The following is a 14,912-nucleotide window of genomic DNA, read 5'->3' as shown; positions in this document are numbered from 1 at the left end:
CAGATGGGCATCTGGCTGTGCAGGGGGCGCAGTCGAGAAAGACTCCTTTTTCCTAGAGAGAAGTCTCCCTCAGTCCCGAGCTGAGCACGCACTCTATCCCTGAGCGCGCAGGACCGCCGGGACAGAGGGCGGCTCCCCGGCGGAGGCCTCACCTCGGCAGGTCGCGGGGAGAGGGAAGGGGGACAAAGGAAGAGAGAGCACGGTCCAGGCTCGGGACTTGAAGCCCTGCCCCCAGAGCGCCCGGCCCGCAGCTCAGCGCCCGGGGCTCCGCTGGAGCGGCCGCGGCGGGGAGGGGGCGGCGCCGGGCGGGGCGGTATATCCAGCGCGGCGAAGGGCGGGCCCGCCAGTGCTTGGGCCAGGACGCGCCGGGTGGAAGTGCCGGGAGCAGCAGCCGGGACCTGTCACGCGCGTGGTCGTCGCTCTATGGGCACAGGGAGCCTCTGAGCACGAGAAGACCCCGCTGCCTACCCGCACGTCGCGAGCCCCGCACCTCGCACCTTGCCGCTCGCTTTCCGGGCCCGCGCCCCGCGCCGCCATGAACCACTCGCCGCTCAAGACCGCCCTGGCCTACGAATGCTTCCAGGACCAGGACAACTCGACGCTGGCCCTGCCGTCGGACCTGAAGATAAAGACCGGCACGTCGGGCCAGCAGCGCGTGCAGGAGCAGGTGATGATGACCGTCAAGCGGCAGAAGTCCAAGACTTCCCAGTCGTCCACCCCGAGCCACTCCATCCGAGGTAAAGGCCGGATGCGCGCGTGGCCGGGCGGCGGGGCGCGCGCAGACCCCAGCAGCGCTCCCCTCCGCCGCCGGGTCTACTGTGCAGCCGCCGCTCGGCGGCGCGCTCACGGTGTTGGGGGGTGGGGGCGCGGTGGGAGACGCAGTCAGGGCCGTTCTCGGGGCCCAGGGCTTTCTCTTCCCCGGCCTGCTCCGGGGAACTGTCTCCGCGTCCTGTCTTACCCGGTCGCCCGGGGTCGTGCGCCTCCCTCACCCCGCCCCATCTTGCCCGGACTTAGCTGCGGGATCTCAGTGGCTGGGGGGGTCTGGGGGGAGGGCGGTGCGTGGCTGCCCGACGGGCAGGGAGTCACGGAGACCCGAGTGGAGGCCCAGGAGGGGCGGGCGGCCGGGGAGGTGGCGCAGGGAGCAGACAAGCCCTTGTGACTGCGCGGCGTGGTAGCGGGAGCCTCGCACCTGGAAGAGGCGTGTGTGGTTCCAAGGTCGCCCCGGGCCAGTGCGGACCCTGGGGACTGAGGCCGGGAAGGGGACCAGGATGCCCTCTTTCCCGTGGCTGAGAGAAACCCACTTTCCTACGGGATTCGCCCTGACCCACTCAGCTTGCCTAGAAACAAGTGTCTTAGGGGCAACTAGGGAATTCGGTGGCCAAGGTTGGGAATGCCCCGCCCTCGACCCCCCGCCTTGCTGGGCCCTCGTGGTGGGCACTTGTCCATCTAGGTGCCGGCCTGGCCAGCCCTCTCCCCTCCACGGTAAGCTCCCCCACCTGGGGGCGGCCAGGAGAAAGGGGTAGGACCCCTGAAACGCAAGGAGGAAGGTATGATACCTGACAGGGCCCTTTGCGGAGGATTTTTAGACCAAATGCTTTCATACAAACAATTCCCAGTGAGAATTACACACGGATCAGGGTACCTTCTGTTTACTTATTTAAATGCTAATAAAGACCTGCCGACTGCAAACAGTACGGGTCATCCAAGATTTACTTATTGAAAAAAGAGATACATTGATCAAGTCAGGAGTTCATGAGAGAGCGGGGAGAAGGTAGTAAAGAGGGGGTGACAAAGGAGATGAATCCTCACCGATTCTCCCACACACGCGTGCGTACGTGCGCGTGCACACACACACACCAGCTCACGATTTCAACCTCTGTGCCCCCGCCCAAGTGGTCCCCGTGTAGAGCTGAGGGGGAGAAAGTGGCTGGCGGAGGACTCCCCTGCACCCCAAACCCAAAGGTCTGTGCGGCTGTGCCCCCTACTCCTCTCCTCCCAGACCCCCACTCGAGGTCACAGCCTCCAGAGCGCCTGCCCCCTTCCCTTTTGTTTGGTAGCTGCTTCCAGCCTTATTTGGAAGTAGGTTTGGGAAACAAAGTGCCCTTCCTGGCCACAGCCCAGTCGCAGCTCAAGCCAACCTCCTCTCTCCCTTGCTGCAGACTCACCTGTCCCCGTCCCGCTCCCACTCCGTCCCTGGCCTGAGCTGGAGGCTCGCAGCTCCAGAAAAGTCTCAGACCAGCCCTGGTGCCCCAGACACCCCCTCTGATCCCCCCATGGGGCGCTGGCTGGGCACTGTGCCCCTGGCCTCTCTCTTTGTGGGTGACACATCCATCCCTCTTCTCTCCACTTCTCCATCCCAAGGTCCTCCGGGGGCGTCAGCAGGCAGGGGCGGACTCTGATGGCTAGTGCGTCCCTCTCTGAGGGCTGACCCTGGAGGCATGTCCCCTCTACCCCTGGCTCTGACCAGTTTCCCCAGCGGCACTGTAGCTGGGAGAGGCCGTCAGGCCACCTGCAGCTGGCGTTTCTGGTTTATCCGGCTTTGTCTCTTCGCCAGCACCGCCCAGGCGTCCCCCGTTTGCTCTGTGACTGCCTCTCCCCGCTTTGGTCCTTCTCTGTCCTGTTGGTTTCACTCCATGTGTCTGCTCTGGTCCCCGGAGGGGTGATTGGCGGCTGTGAAAGGACCACGCCCCAGGCCATCCCCCTCGCCCCCTGCACAGACTCGAATTCTCTTTCAGTTGCCCCAGACAGAAGAGCAGGTTTCTCTGGGGTCTTTGATTCTCCCGGGCCCCCGCCCTGAAGAAGGCCAGGTGCGCCCCACTGACCGCAGAGGAGCTGCCTCTCCCTGTAGCCCTGTAGGACAGTCAGGGGTCAGCCACCCATGATCCTGGCAGTAGGAGTGTCTTTTGTCCGGAGCCAGCCCGTAGGGCTGCCTTCCATCCTGTCAGGGAGGGGCCTTGAGCCGCCGAGGGCTGGGTGTGGGACCGCGTGGGAGAAGCCTGGCGTGAACGCCCGTCTCTGCCGTGCCCTCCCCAAACACGGGCCCAGACGCACGGCCCACCCTGTTGGGCAGTCCCCGGTTAGGGAGGGGTTCTCTGGGGCCTGGAGGCCCTGCAGGAGGAGGCTGCTCGGGACCCGCCCACCCATCTTCTCCTGAATGGGGCCTCTGAGCACTGCTGCCCACGCTTCCCGAGGGTCCCCGTGGGCAGCGGGAGGAACCCGGGGACGTGGCTGCCCAGCCGGAGATCAGGGCTGGGAAACATGACCTCCTTGCGGCGGGCGGGGAGCCGCTGCGGGGTGGACCGTGGGGAGAGGGACTGGTGCGCTGTCGTCTGGCCCGAGCAGAGACACTGCCATTTTCATGCCCTTAATGCTCCACTTGGAATCTCTTCCTAAAGCTGAACCCAAATCTCCTCTGATCCAAGTCCGAAGCCGCCGCTGCCACACACACACACGCACACACACTCACACGCGCGCACACACACTCACACTCACACATACATACACATGCACACACACATACACACTCACACAGACACACGCGCGCGCGCACACACACGCACACATACACTCACACACACACACACACACACACAGCTCGGTGGAACCAGCTGCCTTCCACACAGCATTCCAGGGAGTCCTAACCCACGCGCCCTGCGCACTGCCCCGGGAGCCATCGTCAGCCTTGGGCCCGAAGGTTCTGTCTCCATTCTTCTCAGAAGCACCATTTCCCACCTGTGATGGTCAGAGGTGGGGGTGGGGTGCGCTGGGCAGGTGTCCTGCTCCCCAGGGCCCTCCTGGGGGCAGGCTTGTGCCCAGGGGAGCCAAGACCCTGTCTTAGGGCCCCGCTGGCCGGCTCCCTGGATTCATGGGGGGCTGTGTCTCGGCGTGACCCTCCACCCGGGGAGGTTCTGCTGTCTCTACTGTCCTGGAAGGTGTCCTGCCCTGACCACAGGCTGGGCACAGGTGTCTCTTCTGGGGTTATTTCCTCGGGACCAAAGCTGAGATGGGAGGAGGTACGTGATGTCTGTGCTTAGGCCTGCCCCAGCAGGGAAACATCTTAGTTAAACTTCAAGCAGACCAGTTCTCATTTCTTCACAATGCCTCCTCTAGGAGCTGAGGGCTTAGCCAGGATTTCCACCGGCCTGTTACAACACATGCAAAAATGCCGAGTATTCCGGGGTGCTCCCCCCCCCCACCCCGCTCCTTTGCTAAGCTCATTGACAGAGATTAGAAAACAAACAAACAAAACAAAAGAAATTCCTCTCCCCACACACGGAATTGTAAATATCAATAAGCCACTTGTTCTAGGTTTGAAACTCTGGGAGCTACTTCTGCGATAGGGTGTGACCCGTAGAAGTTACGTGATGTTTGAACAAAACAAAATGGAGGACTGTTTTCCATGGAAGGTAGCCTCATGTGAGGCTCTTTGTAGGCACACGCCACACAGGCACGCGTGTATGCACACGTATACCCACGCTGTACACACACACACACACGTGTCCTCACGCACACGCGCATTCACACGCGGCCCGCCTCGCGGCAGCTTGTGCAGCAGCAGGAGTCCCACTGGTGTCAGGAGGCTTGAGTTCTCTCTGATCTGTTGCCAGCTGCTGTGTGATCTCGGGCAAGTGGCTGCCCCTCTCTGGGTCTGTGCAATCGTAAGAGGTGGGGTGAGATCATCTCCAGATATTTCGCTGGAAATAGATGTATAACCCACGGCCTCTGCAGACCGTTTCCCCAGACCATCTGCAGCTGCAAAAAAAGCTCCTCCCCTCAAGACACGGCCCTCACGGTTTCCTTCCAGGAAGCATCAGATCCCCCAAAACTATCCCCCAAAGCACTGTCTTAAGCATGGTTACACGTCGGAAGAGTCTGGGAATTTCCGGCCCCCAGAGGTTCTGGTTCAGTTAGTATGGGGACAGCGCGGGCATGTGGACTGTTAAAGGCTCCCAGGCGGTTCTGAGATGCAGCAAAGTTCTGACCCTCACCCGCCCTCACACAGAGACCCCCTGTGGGGACCACCCCGTCACAGGCACACACCTCTACACACACACAGGGACGGGCATCTAGTGTGGCAGTTGCTGGTGACGATGCTTTACCCTGGACCCCCCTCGGGGGGCTGAGCCCAGGCCCCAGCACGCTTCTGCCCTCAGTTCAGCACTTAGGCTTAGTGGTGGCCACACGCAGGTCGTGAGGAGGAGAAGCAGGTTTCCAGCAGAGCTGGGTTTGAACACACCCCGGTGTGCTTTGGTGTTTCCGTTCTGTACACGTGCCCAGGAAAGGGCAGCGACTGCGCCAGCGTGTCAGGTGGGGTTGAGCTGAACTCCTCCCGTCCAGGACAGGGCGGCGTGTCCACGAGCGCCCCACTGGCCTGGGTGGAGGGCAGAACATCCCCTGCGATGTTCGAGGGGCAGGAGCTGGGCTGCGGGACAGTCCGGGGTCCCAGACATCTCCGTGCCCTCTTCCGACAGTTCTCCTTATTGTCTAACTGAAATTCCTCTTGCTGTGGGCCTCACCCTGCTGGGCACCCTGGATGGGACGGATTTCGGGGGTGAAGTAAAGGCGTTTCTGAGGCCGCGAGGCAGTGGGCTTCCTTTCTGAAGCTTTCTGTGCTGAGGAGCAGGTGTAAGTGCAGAAGCAGCTAGAAGAGTCAGGAACCTTGTGAGGGGCAGGTTCACAGACATCCCTCTCTGGGAGGGCCTGTGGCAGCAGGGACGGGGGTGTGGGGAGACTGGGGTGGAGGAGAGGCGTTTTGGCAGCCTCTGCCCCTGGGGCAGCCCTGAGGCCAGGCTGGCCGGTGTCCCGAGGGCCTTCTCCAGGTGGAGTCTGGTCCTGCGTTGGGGTGGGTGGAGAGCGCCCCCAGCAGACACACACAGAATGTACAGCACGGAGTGCGTCGAGCAGGTAGCCCGGGTGCTGACACGGCTCCCAGGGCGAGTTGGGGCGCCGGGGTGGGGGTGGGTCTTCTCCAGGAGGAGCTGGTTTTGTGCAGGGTTTGGGCTCCAGGGAGAGGCCTGCCTGAGAAGGAGAGCAGGAATGTTTCAGGCGTGGCGGGCGTGACCCATGGAATGCTTGGGGGTGGAAGGGTGAGTCATCCCTGCGAAGGTTCACCCGTCCCAGTGGGGAAGGAATCCCGGGGGTCCTGACAGAGGGCTGCCCAGTGACACCGGGAGAGTCAGGCCGCCCGTGCAAGGCCACAGGGAAGGGGCTCCGGGTGCTGCCGTGTGCGGGGTGGGTTTTCTGAGATGGCTTGTCACCCGGAGCAGTGACCCACAGTGAGGCTTGCAGCGTGGGGAGCGGCCGGCCATGCTGGTCCACAGGTAAGGCAGACCTCTGCTCTCTGACCCCAGGCTCCTGTGGGAGGGCGGATGCCTCGAGGCAGACACACAGTTGGGCCACGCGGAAAGGCCCATGGGCCCTTCCAGCGACAATAGCGGGTGCAGTGCTTCCCGGGAGGTGGGGTGACTGTGGGGCAAACTGGTGCTGGGACCCCCCTCCCTTCCCACCTCCCTGAGAATATAGCCTTGGGCGTTCTGGCTCCAGCCTCTCCCCGGTTCACCGACCCGCCAGGGACCTCTTTGGGTGGGAGGGGGGCCTGGACCCCAGTCCCCTGCTGCGGTTATGGGAACACTGAGCCTCAAGGCACCAGAGCTGGGCAGGGGGACCGTACCTCACCGTACCCTGCACTGAGAGGACAGGCAGCCTGGGTCACGGGGACCAGGTGGGGGTCATCAGGAAAGACTTCCTAGAAGTGACGTCCAGTGAGGTCAAGGGGCCAGTGGAGAAGTGCAGGCCATCAGAGCTGTCCCATCACTCTCAGTGAGAAGCTCCATGTTCTTCCTGCTGAACTTGACTTTCAGAGGGTGGTACTTCCCAACCAGACCCCCCAGGGTCAGGAGAGGGAGCGCTCGCTTCTGCTGTGGGAGTAACAGTCTCACAAATGGCTCGCCTCCCGCCTGCACCCCTTCGGGTATCTGGTACACTGCAAGGTGTGACTGCAAGTGTGTGAGATGTCTGGACACCCCACCCTCGAAACCTTGGTGCAAGGGCAGCTGCCTCCCGCCGGAGCAGCAGTGCTGGCTGGTGTGATGGCAGCCACATTCTCACAAGGAGGCCAAGCCAGGCAGCTCACGATGGGAGTCAGGCATTTTGACCCCCAGTTGCAGGTGATCTTGGGGAGATGCCTTCAGGAGCTGCCTGGAAGGGCCTGGAGGCCTTGGCCCAACCAGAAGTGAGAGTTACAACCCACACCTGTCATCACCACAGTCCCGCCTGGGTCACAGGGACTGGCCTTGAAATGATAAGGTACTCCAGAGGTCATCTGCCTCCACGGCAGAGAACTCCCCGCCTGTCACACAGAGGAGAATGAGAGGGAGGCGGGCAGGTGCAGGGTGTCGGGGAGGATATGCTTCACCTGATGACCAAGAGGGCGAGTGACATCACTGCTGACAGACTCCCTCCCCAGCAGGGTGGAGGCTCTGTGGGAGCCTGCCCTCCACGGAGCCTCCTGGAGACGCCTCTCCCATAACTCTGTGTCTGTCACCACCCCCGATTTTTCATCCAAAGCAGCTGGCTGACCCACGCTTGCCCTTGGGTGAGAAATCCCTGCCCAGGTGAACCCTGCCTTGGCCTGCCCTGGAAGGGGTGTCAGGAGGGGAGATAGACGGGACGCTGGCTGTCGGCCACCGGGGTTCCTGGCTGCAGCCCCTTTTCTCGGTGAGAGCGAGTTCTGGGCGTCCACGCCCATGAGATTGCCTCCAGACTCCTCCTGACAAAGGCAGCTTTTCCAGAGCTTCTGGAGAAAGGAAGAGGCATGAGCTGCCTGCATTCAGCAGGGAGCTTGGAGCAATTCAGAGCCTCAGGGGCGTCCCTTCTGGAGCCAGGCCTGGGCCTGGGGCTTTCTGGGGTGGGGACACCTCTGGGGGACCCTGAGGCAGGCAGCAAAGGAGGTGGTGATGTAGCCTTTGATGCCCAAACTTCTTCCTTGCTGAGCCCTGTCTCTAGAGAAGAGAGGTCAGGCTTCTCTGAATGCCCAGACACAAGTCACTGTAATCACACAACCACGGGACCTTGAGGTCCAGAGAGGCCAAACCCCTCTTTCTGTAGAAGAGGAAGCCAAGGCCGAGAGAAGGCAAGTGCTGTGCCCAAATGCCGGAGCCAGGACCAATTCCAGCACCGCTAGGCGCCCAGGACAGGGGGTCTGCGCCACAGCCGGCAGCCCCGGTGGCCAGTTGATCCTCCGTGATGGGGAGCATGGAGAATCAGGGACACTGCCCCTCCTGTGAGCTGTTGGGGGTCACCTGGCTCTGGACAGAGGAGGTGGCGCCAGGCAGGGACATCTGCCACAACCCAAAGCTGCCCCTCTGCTCTGTCTTCTCCCCCCAGCTCAGACGCTCCAGCGCTCACCCCCAAAGGCTTGGGAGTCTGAGGGAGCACAGCCGATGGGGAGGGGTGAATTGAGCCAGGTGGGATCCCGGCCGGACCCTTCCCCTGATGCTGGGTCAACCCCCTCTCCCTGGATCGACTTTCCCCAGGGGCCATCGCTTAGTACGAGTGTAGGACCACCCTTGCTCCGGACGCCCAGGCCATGGGGCCATGGTTCCTAGTCTAGGAAATGGGGCACCAGGCAGGATGTGACCTGGGGTACGGACGGCAGGACAGCCTCTTGGGCGGGGCCCGGCTGCAGGTTTTGAACGTGGGTTTACAGACGGTTGCGATTCAGTGGCTGTGGCCGAGGAAGGAAGGCAGACTCGGCACGGGACACGGTGTGAGCAAAGCCCCAGGCAGGTCACTGTCAGCCTCGCTTCAAGGGCAGCAGGACAGCGGGAAGAATTGGTCTGTCCTTTCGGGTTCCCCAGCCATCCGGTGAAGGAGCCTAGCGTCCAGGCTGCCTTCTGAAAACCAAAGCCACTTTACCCTTAATAAGAGTAATGACACTCTGTCCTCCCCGGAGCCTGTCATCTGTGGGCCCCCAAGCTCTCGGAAGACAGTTCATTAATCCTCACCGGGCCTTTGAGGTTGGTGGCCGCTCCCCCTGCAGCAGCTGGGGCACCTGGGAGATGCAGGAGGGGGCGGAAAGCTGGGCTCGGGGACCAGAGTCCCGCGTGGCGTCGGCCCTGGACCCTGCGGAGCTGCCCCGCGGCCCTGAGGCTCTGGAGCTGCCATGTGGAGCTCCGGGCTGTCGTCCATGAGTGGGAAGGCCATCCTTGTGGAACTCGGAGTTGTGATTCCCTGGACCGGGATGACGGGGGCCTGAAGCCCTCCAGGCCAACTCCTGACCTGTAGGTGTCTGCCCACCCCTGGCCACAGGGGTAGACCCCCAGGAAGGGGTCGGCCGAGGCCCTCGGAGCTGACCCTGCAGCCATCTGGCTGTGGAGGGCCGGGTGGAGAGAGGGAGAAGGTGAGCAGACGGCTGCTTCCCCGTCCTCCTCCTCCAAGGCCTCAGCCCTGGTCTCCGAGGGCCCCGGGGCACCAGATACAGAGGGGACGCCGTGGGCAGGAGGGCTGTGGGGAGCGAATGGCCTAACGCTTGCCCCTGTCCTCAAGGTTCCATGTATGACGGCCTGGCCGACAATTACAACAGCTGCGGGACCACCGGCCGGAGCGGCTACTACTCGAAGTTCCAGGCGGGGAACGGCACGTGGGGCTATCCGGTAAGGAGCGGCTTCCCGCAGGGTGTGGGCTCAGGCTTCGTGGAGGAGAAGGCGTGTCCTGGTCGCCGAGACAGCGGTGCGGGATGGGAAGGGTCCCCGAGGGGAGGCCCCCCAGCTCTGACGGGGTCCGTTTGCTTGGCCATCATTTCACACGCGGCTCTCACTGCAGCCTCCTGTCTGACTGGATATTTCTGAATGTCTCAGATGAGAACATTTTAGAAAAAGCATAAAGAAAACATCATATTAAAAAGAAAAGTCCATTTCCCAATATATCTGATTTGATCATAGATTTGAAAGACGTTTGAATTCTCATGGTCCAGTCATGTATAGGTTATATGTTTCTAGAAAAATCCCGAAGGAACCCTCTCCTCAGTGTGTGCTGATGACCAAGGATGTGTGCCCAGGGGGGAATGTGGCTTGAGTTTGTAAGTTGGACAAACCCGCGTTCAGATTCTAGCTGTGTTACTTACTGCTGAGCATGTGACCTTGGGCAAGATTCTTCTACCTCTGGGTCTCAGTTCCCCCACATGTAAGATGGATATAACAAAGTCTACCTCTGGGGATTGTTGTCAGGACTAAACGAAATAATGTGCATTAAAAAAAAAACCTGATTGGGCTTCCCTGGTGGCGCGGTGGTTGAGAGTCCGCCTGCCGATGCAGCGGACACAGGTCGTGCCCCGGTCCGGGAAGATCCCACATGCTGCGGAGCGGCTGGGCCTGTGAGCCATGGCCGCTGAGCCTGCGCGTCCGGAGCCTGTGCTCCGCAACGGGAGAGGCCACAGCAGTGAGAGGCCCGAGTACCGCAAAACAAAAGAAAAAAAAAAAAAACCAACCTGATTATAATCATTCTTAAGAATTTTTTTTTTAAATTAGCATGAGTAGACATTATCCTAGATCCTTTAATCCTGGCCCTGTCACTGTCTTTCTGTGTGATCTCATCCCGCTATGCCCGTCCGCCCATTACTGAACAAATATTTCTTTAGCCCTAGCTCTCCATCAGGCACCAGGGCAGATGCCCTGCTTCAACCACACAAGCCCACGCAGGAGTTTTCTTCTGCTCCACAATCGGGGTGTCGGGCTAGGTGACACCCAAGTTTCCTCCCAGTCTGCAAATCCTGTGACTTCCCTTTCATTTTGCTAATTCCAACATTAGCCTGTATTGTTCTGGAAATCCTTCTGTGAGGCCCTTCAGGCCTGTGCAGCTGGGGATAAAGGCCGCTTCTCCGTGGGACTCTGGGCTCCGTCCGCTTGGGCCTCAGGTTTCAGCAGCTTTCGCTGTGAGTCCACATTGCTCACAGATGTCGGGGTCCCGGGCAGGAGAGAGGTGGGAGGTTTATGAGTTAGGTGTTCCTTGCCATCCACTCGATTCCTTCCTACATAAGGTCTCACTGGGGCTGATTTGGGAGGATTTGTCTTTCGTCGCAGCTTTAACTAGGTTTGCTGTGAATTTAGTTCCCTCCGTTTTTCCCTATTCTTAATGTCAGTTGATACCCTCAGCGCCGATAACTGATAAATACAGTTGACTGAGCCCAGTAGGCGGGCAGACCAAGCATAGATGTGAGTAAAGGGCTTTGACGGAGAGACTGATGACCAGGCAGAATCTGAGAAGATGACTTCGTAATGCCCGTGAAAAGGATTAAGAGAGACCCAAGGAGGGGCAGGTCCCTGGACGGGACCAGCAGTCAGATGAGTAATCGTGCTGACCGCGCAGATGTTCTGTGTCTTTACAATGTTGCGTTGCCCAATCAGAACTTGGCGCTTGGGTTCCCGCCCTGGGCCTCTGGCTGCTCTCTGACTCCGTGACTTTAGATCGAGCTCTGATTTCTCTGGGTATCAGTGTTCTCATCTGCGCGTGCTTCACCTCCACTCAGGGGTTGACGTGTTACATTAACCGGGACGTGTCATCAGATGAGGGGTTGCTACATGCGGGGATCTGTAACCAGGACCTGCAGGGAACTCGTTCTGAGGGCCTTCTTGGGAGAGCCTGTGTGCGGCTGGGTTCAGCGCTGCTTCTTGTCCATTAACTCGATCCTCACCGGCTCCCAGCTGCCCCTACACCCTCCCTGTGACTGTTTTCTGACGCCCGGTGAGAATTCCCTCCTTTCCCGAACCCCAAGGCCCAGCCCTCGTCGCTCCTTCTCTCTGCCGGCGGGATTTCAGAGTGACTCAGTCAGGAGCTGCCTGGACACGTGTCCCGGCTCGCTTAGCTCAGGAGGGGCTGTGGGACACGGGGCTTTGGTGGAGGGAGGCGGATGGGTGGAAGGATTGCTGCTGGAGCCGAGCACGTCAGCCACGATGGTGGAACCGCTAGTCAGGACTTAGGGGAAGGGGGGCAGGGGGCAAGGCAATAGGGGAGCCATGGGATTTTCCCAGGGATTGGCACAGCTGAGCCAGGGGAGTTCCGTGCCCCCCCCCCAAGAAACGAGCGCAGAGGGCAGGGGGAGGGAACAGGGCCCACGGACCCTCCTCAGAGTAGCCTCCATCTGCCCTGGGAGGACCGCAGACAGATCGTTGCTAAGCTGGAAGAGTCGGAAGTGTTTCTGGAACCTCTAAAAAAATTTTTTTTATAAAATATAATTGTTGTTAGTGCCATTTTAGCGGCCATCTAAGAAAACCAGCCCCATTTGTGTGTTGTCAGGACCTGTGTTTGAGCGGAAATGATATTAAGCCCTCTGAGAGCCTCACTCCTCAGACTTGTCTTGTTTCAAATATCAGATCAACTTCAAATAACAAAGATTGGTCACCACTGACGACGTATGTTATTTAAGTATGCAAAGGATCTGTTCTAAAAATGTTTAAAAAGCAGTGGTGGTACCTTATGATGTTACCTTATATTCTAATTCAGCAATAGTCTTTTAATTTAAAAAAACAGATGAGATATATCTCATCCTACCATTTATAATCTATGATCACTTATATCACAAGATAAGAAAATGGAATATAGACGGTCTTGTCATAGAATGAAACAGAGTTAGTCTGACACACAAAAAGCATCAAGGGGCTTAAGGAAAAGAAGAACCGGTCCCGAGAAAGTCGTTGGCCAGTCGTTCTCTATCCTCTCCTGGTCCTCGGAGACCGTATCTGCTGGTCAGTGACGCCCAGAGGCCCAGGGAGGAGCAGGTGAGCTGGTGCAAAGGGTGGGGCACATCCAGCCCTGTTTCTCAGATGAGCAGACTCAACTCTTCTGTCCCAGTTCTCAGAACCAGACTCGGGGACTATGTAGGGACCGACAAGGTTGGCATTTCATAGTTGAGGACACTCAGGCCCAGTAAGGACAAGGGTCACATGGCTGGTTAATGGGAGAGCAGACGAGACCCCTGGCCTCCTAACTCCTAACCTGATGGAGTTTCCTTTCATCGCCCCAGACATTTGCGCTCTTTTGTTGGGCATTTTATGGGATGTTTTCTGGTGTTTTTTTTTTTTTTGCAGTCTCAATATTTTAAAACTATAGCATGTTCTGGGGACTTGGAACAGACGCATGAGTTCAAATCCCTTCATTTCCCCCCTTCCGTCCCCCAGCCAAGCCTACTCTTTCCTTGGTGAGTCAGCCTCACACAAAAGACGCAGGGCTGTGGCCCCTTTTTCCTTCCCAGACTCAAGCTGGAGCCACTCAGCTGTGGGGGTCAGGGTGGGCTACCAATTAAACATAAAGAAATGCAATATTTGCGACATACTGATCCTACAGTGTTACTTGTTTACCTGATAGTCAAATGTAACTGGGGGTCCTGCATTTTCATTTGCTGTATCTGGCGTTCCCCAGGTCAGGGTGTATTTCCACCCATTCCCTGTAATAAAAACAAGACTCCCTAAGTGCCCCTGTCCTAGGTTGGGGACCGAGGCAGAATTACTTTAGGGGAGCAAAGGGAGGCTGACGGCCCCCCTGAGGTCTTTGTACGGGGCACTTTGAACACGTCCCCTGGGTCGGCTGACAGCAGGGTGAGGGAGGAGGGAGCAGAAATCACGGAAAGCACGTGGGTTTGTCCTGGATGACGTTGCGGCAGGTGGACAGTTTAGCGTCCAGGGAAGGTTCTGGATTAAGAGGAGGGTCTCCCTTTCCCCCGCCTCCGGCCCCAAATGGTTTTCCTATTTACAAATCAAGAAGCACACCTAGAGCGCTTACGTCCCTCTGGGCGTCACGTGGATTGAAATGTGCTTTGGTTGTGGACGGGCCTAGAGCATCCCGCCGGGAGCCGATCCCATGCGCGCAGCAGCTGGGCCAGGGTATCCCGTGGGGGCATCGTGCTGAATCCCTCCACCGTGCTCTGTTACACCAGCCCAGTGCTCGGGGCGGGGGCAGAGGCCAAGACTCCCCGGGAGAACGGCCAGGGGAAATTCTGCCTTCATTCTGGCCACTGACCCCATTTCTCTGCCTTAATCCAGGGTTCAGGGAATTCCCCTGTGGTCCAGTGGTTAGGACTCCGAGCTGCCACTGCAGGGGGCACGGGTTCAATCCCTCGTCGGGGAACTGAGATCCTGCATGCCGCACGGGGAGGCCAAAAAAAAAAAATTATTAAAAAAAAATCCAGGATTCGCTAGCAGATCTTTCTCCCAGCCTCTTCTCAGCTGTACTTGCTTAACTGATGTGTCAGTATTTGGTGATCCCATCACGACAGGGTCTCCTGGACCACGTGCTGGGGACCCTATCCCTGAGGGGGACTGGTCCTGCCCACCCCAGACCCAGAGACACCTGGGTGGCCCTCTTCTGTAGATGAGAGGGCTGAGGCTGTGCACAGCTCCGTGGGGCGTGGGAACCCAGGCTCTGGTGAGCCACGTGTGTGCAGGGTCTGCAGGTGGCAGGGCCCAAGGCCGAGGGGCTGCCGGAGAGAAAACGGCAGGACTCTAGCCCTTGAAGCAGAGAAAGGTCCCAATAAACACAGACCCCTCCCATGGCAGGTGGTGTGGAGGGACCAGCCCTGGGCGCTCAGCTAGCTGGATGACCCTCGGCAAATTCTTAACCTCAGCTCCTTGCCCATCTCTGAAATAGGTGAGAATTCCCATCTCGAAGGGCAGTCGGGGCTGTAGATAGGACACACCCGATCGGGTAGGAGGCCTGGATTCTGGTCTCAGCTTGGCTGCTACAAGCGGAGGGAAGGACCCGGCGGGTCTTCACCTCCTGAGACCTTTTCTCATCCATGGAGCAAGGCTGTTGGACTAGACCTAGCCAAGGACCCCTTCAGCCCCGACTTTTCAGGGCTCTGTGCGGCTCGAGAGCTTCCTCTGGACAGCTGCGGGACCCACAGCCTGGGCCTCACGGTGGTC

At 59.2% G+C, this 14,912-nt stretch overlaps 1 protein-coding gene across 1 annotated transcript in view; it reads left to right on the top strand.

Annotated features, from left to right (window-relative positions):
- The first annotated feature begins 332 nt into the window (after nucleotides 1-332).
- PKP1 (plakophilin 1) overlaps nucleotides 333-14,912 on the top strand; it is a 43,470-nt gene continuing 28,890 nt past the window's right edge. The window contains exons 1-2 of the mRNA XM_033846374.2: nucleotides 333-737; nucleotides 9,547-9,653. Of these exons, the coding sequence (XP_033702265.1) occupies nucleotides 536-737; nucleotides 9,547-9,653 (309 nt within the window). The 5' untranslated portion in view covers nucleotides 333-535. The remainder of the gene's footprint in view (nucleotides 738-9,546; nucleotides 9,654-14,912) is intronic.

The sequence above is a fragment of the Tursiops truncatus genome, chromosome 1, assembly GCF_011762595.2.
Source record: "Tursiops truncatus isolate mTurTru1 chromosome 1, mTurTru1.mat.Y, whole genome shotgun sequence".
NCBI lineage: Eukaryota > Metazoa > Chordata > Mammalia > Artiodactyla > Delphinidae > Tursiops > Tursiops truncatus.
Note: the sequence above shows the minus strand (reverse complement) of the source record. Positions and strands in the feature narration are given on the sequence as shown.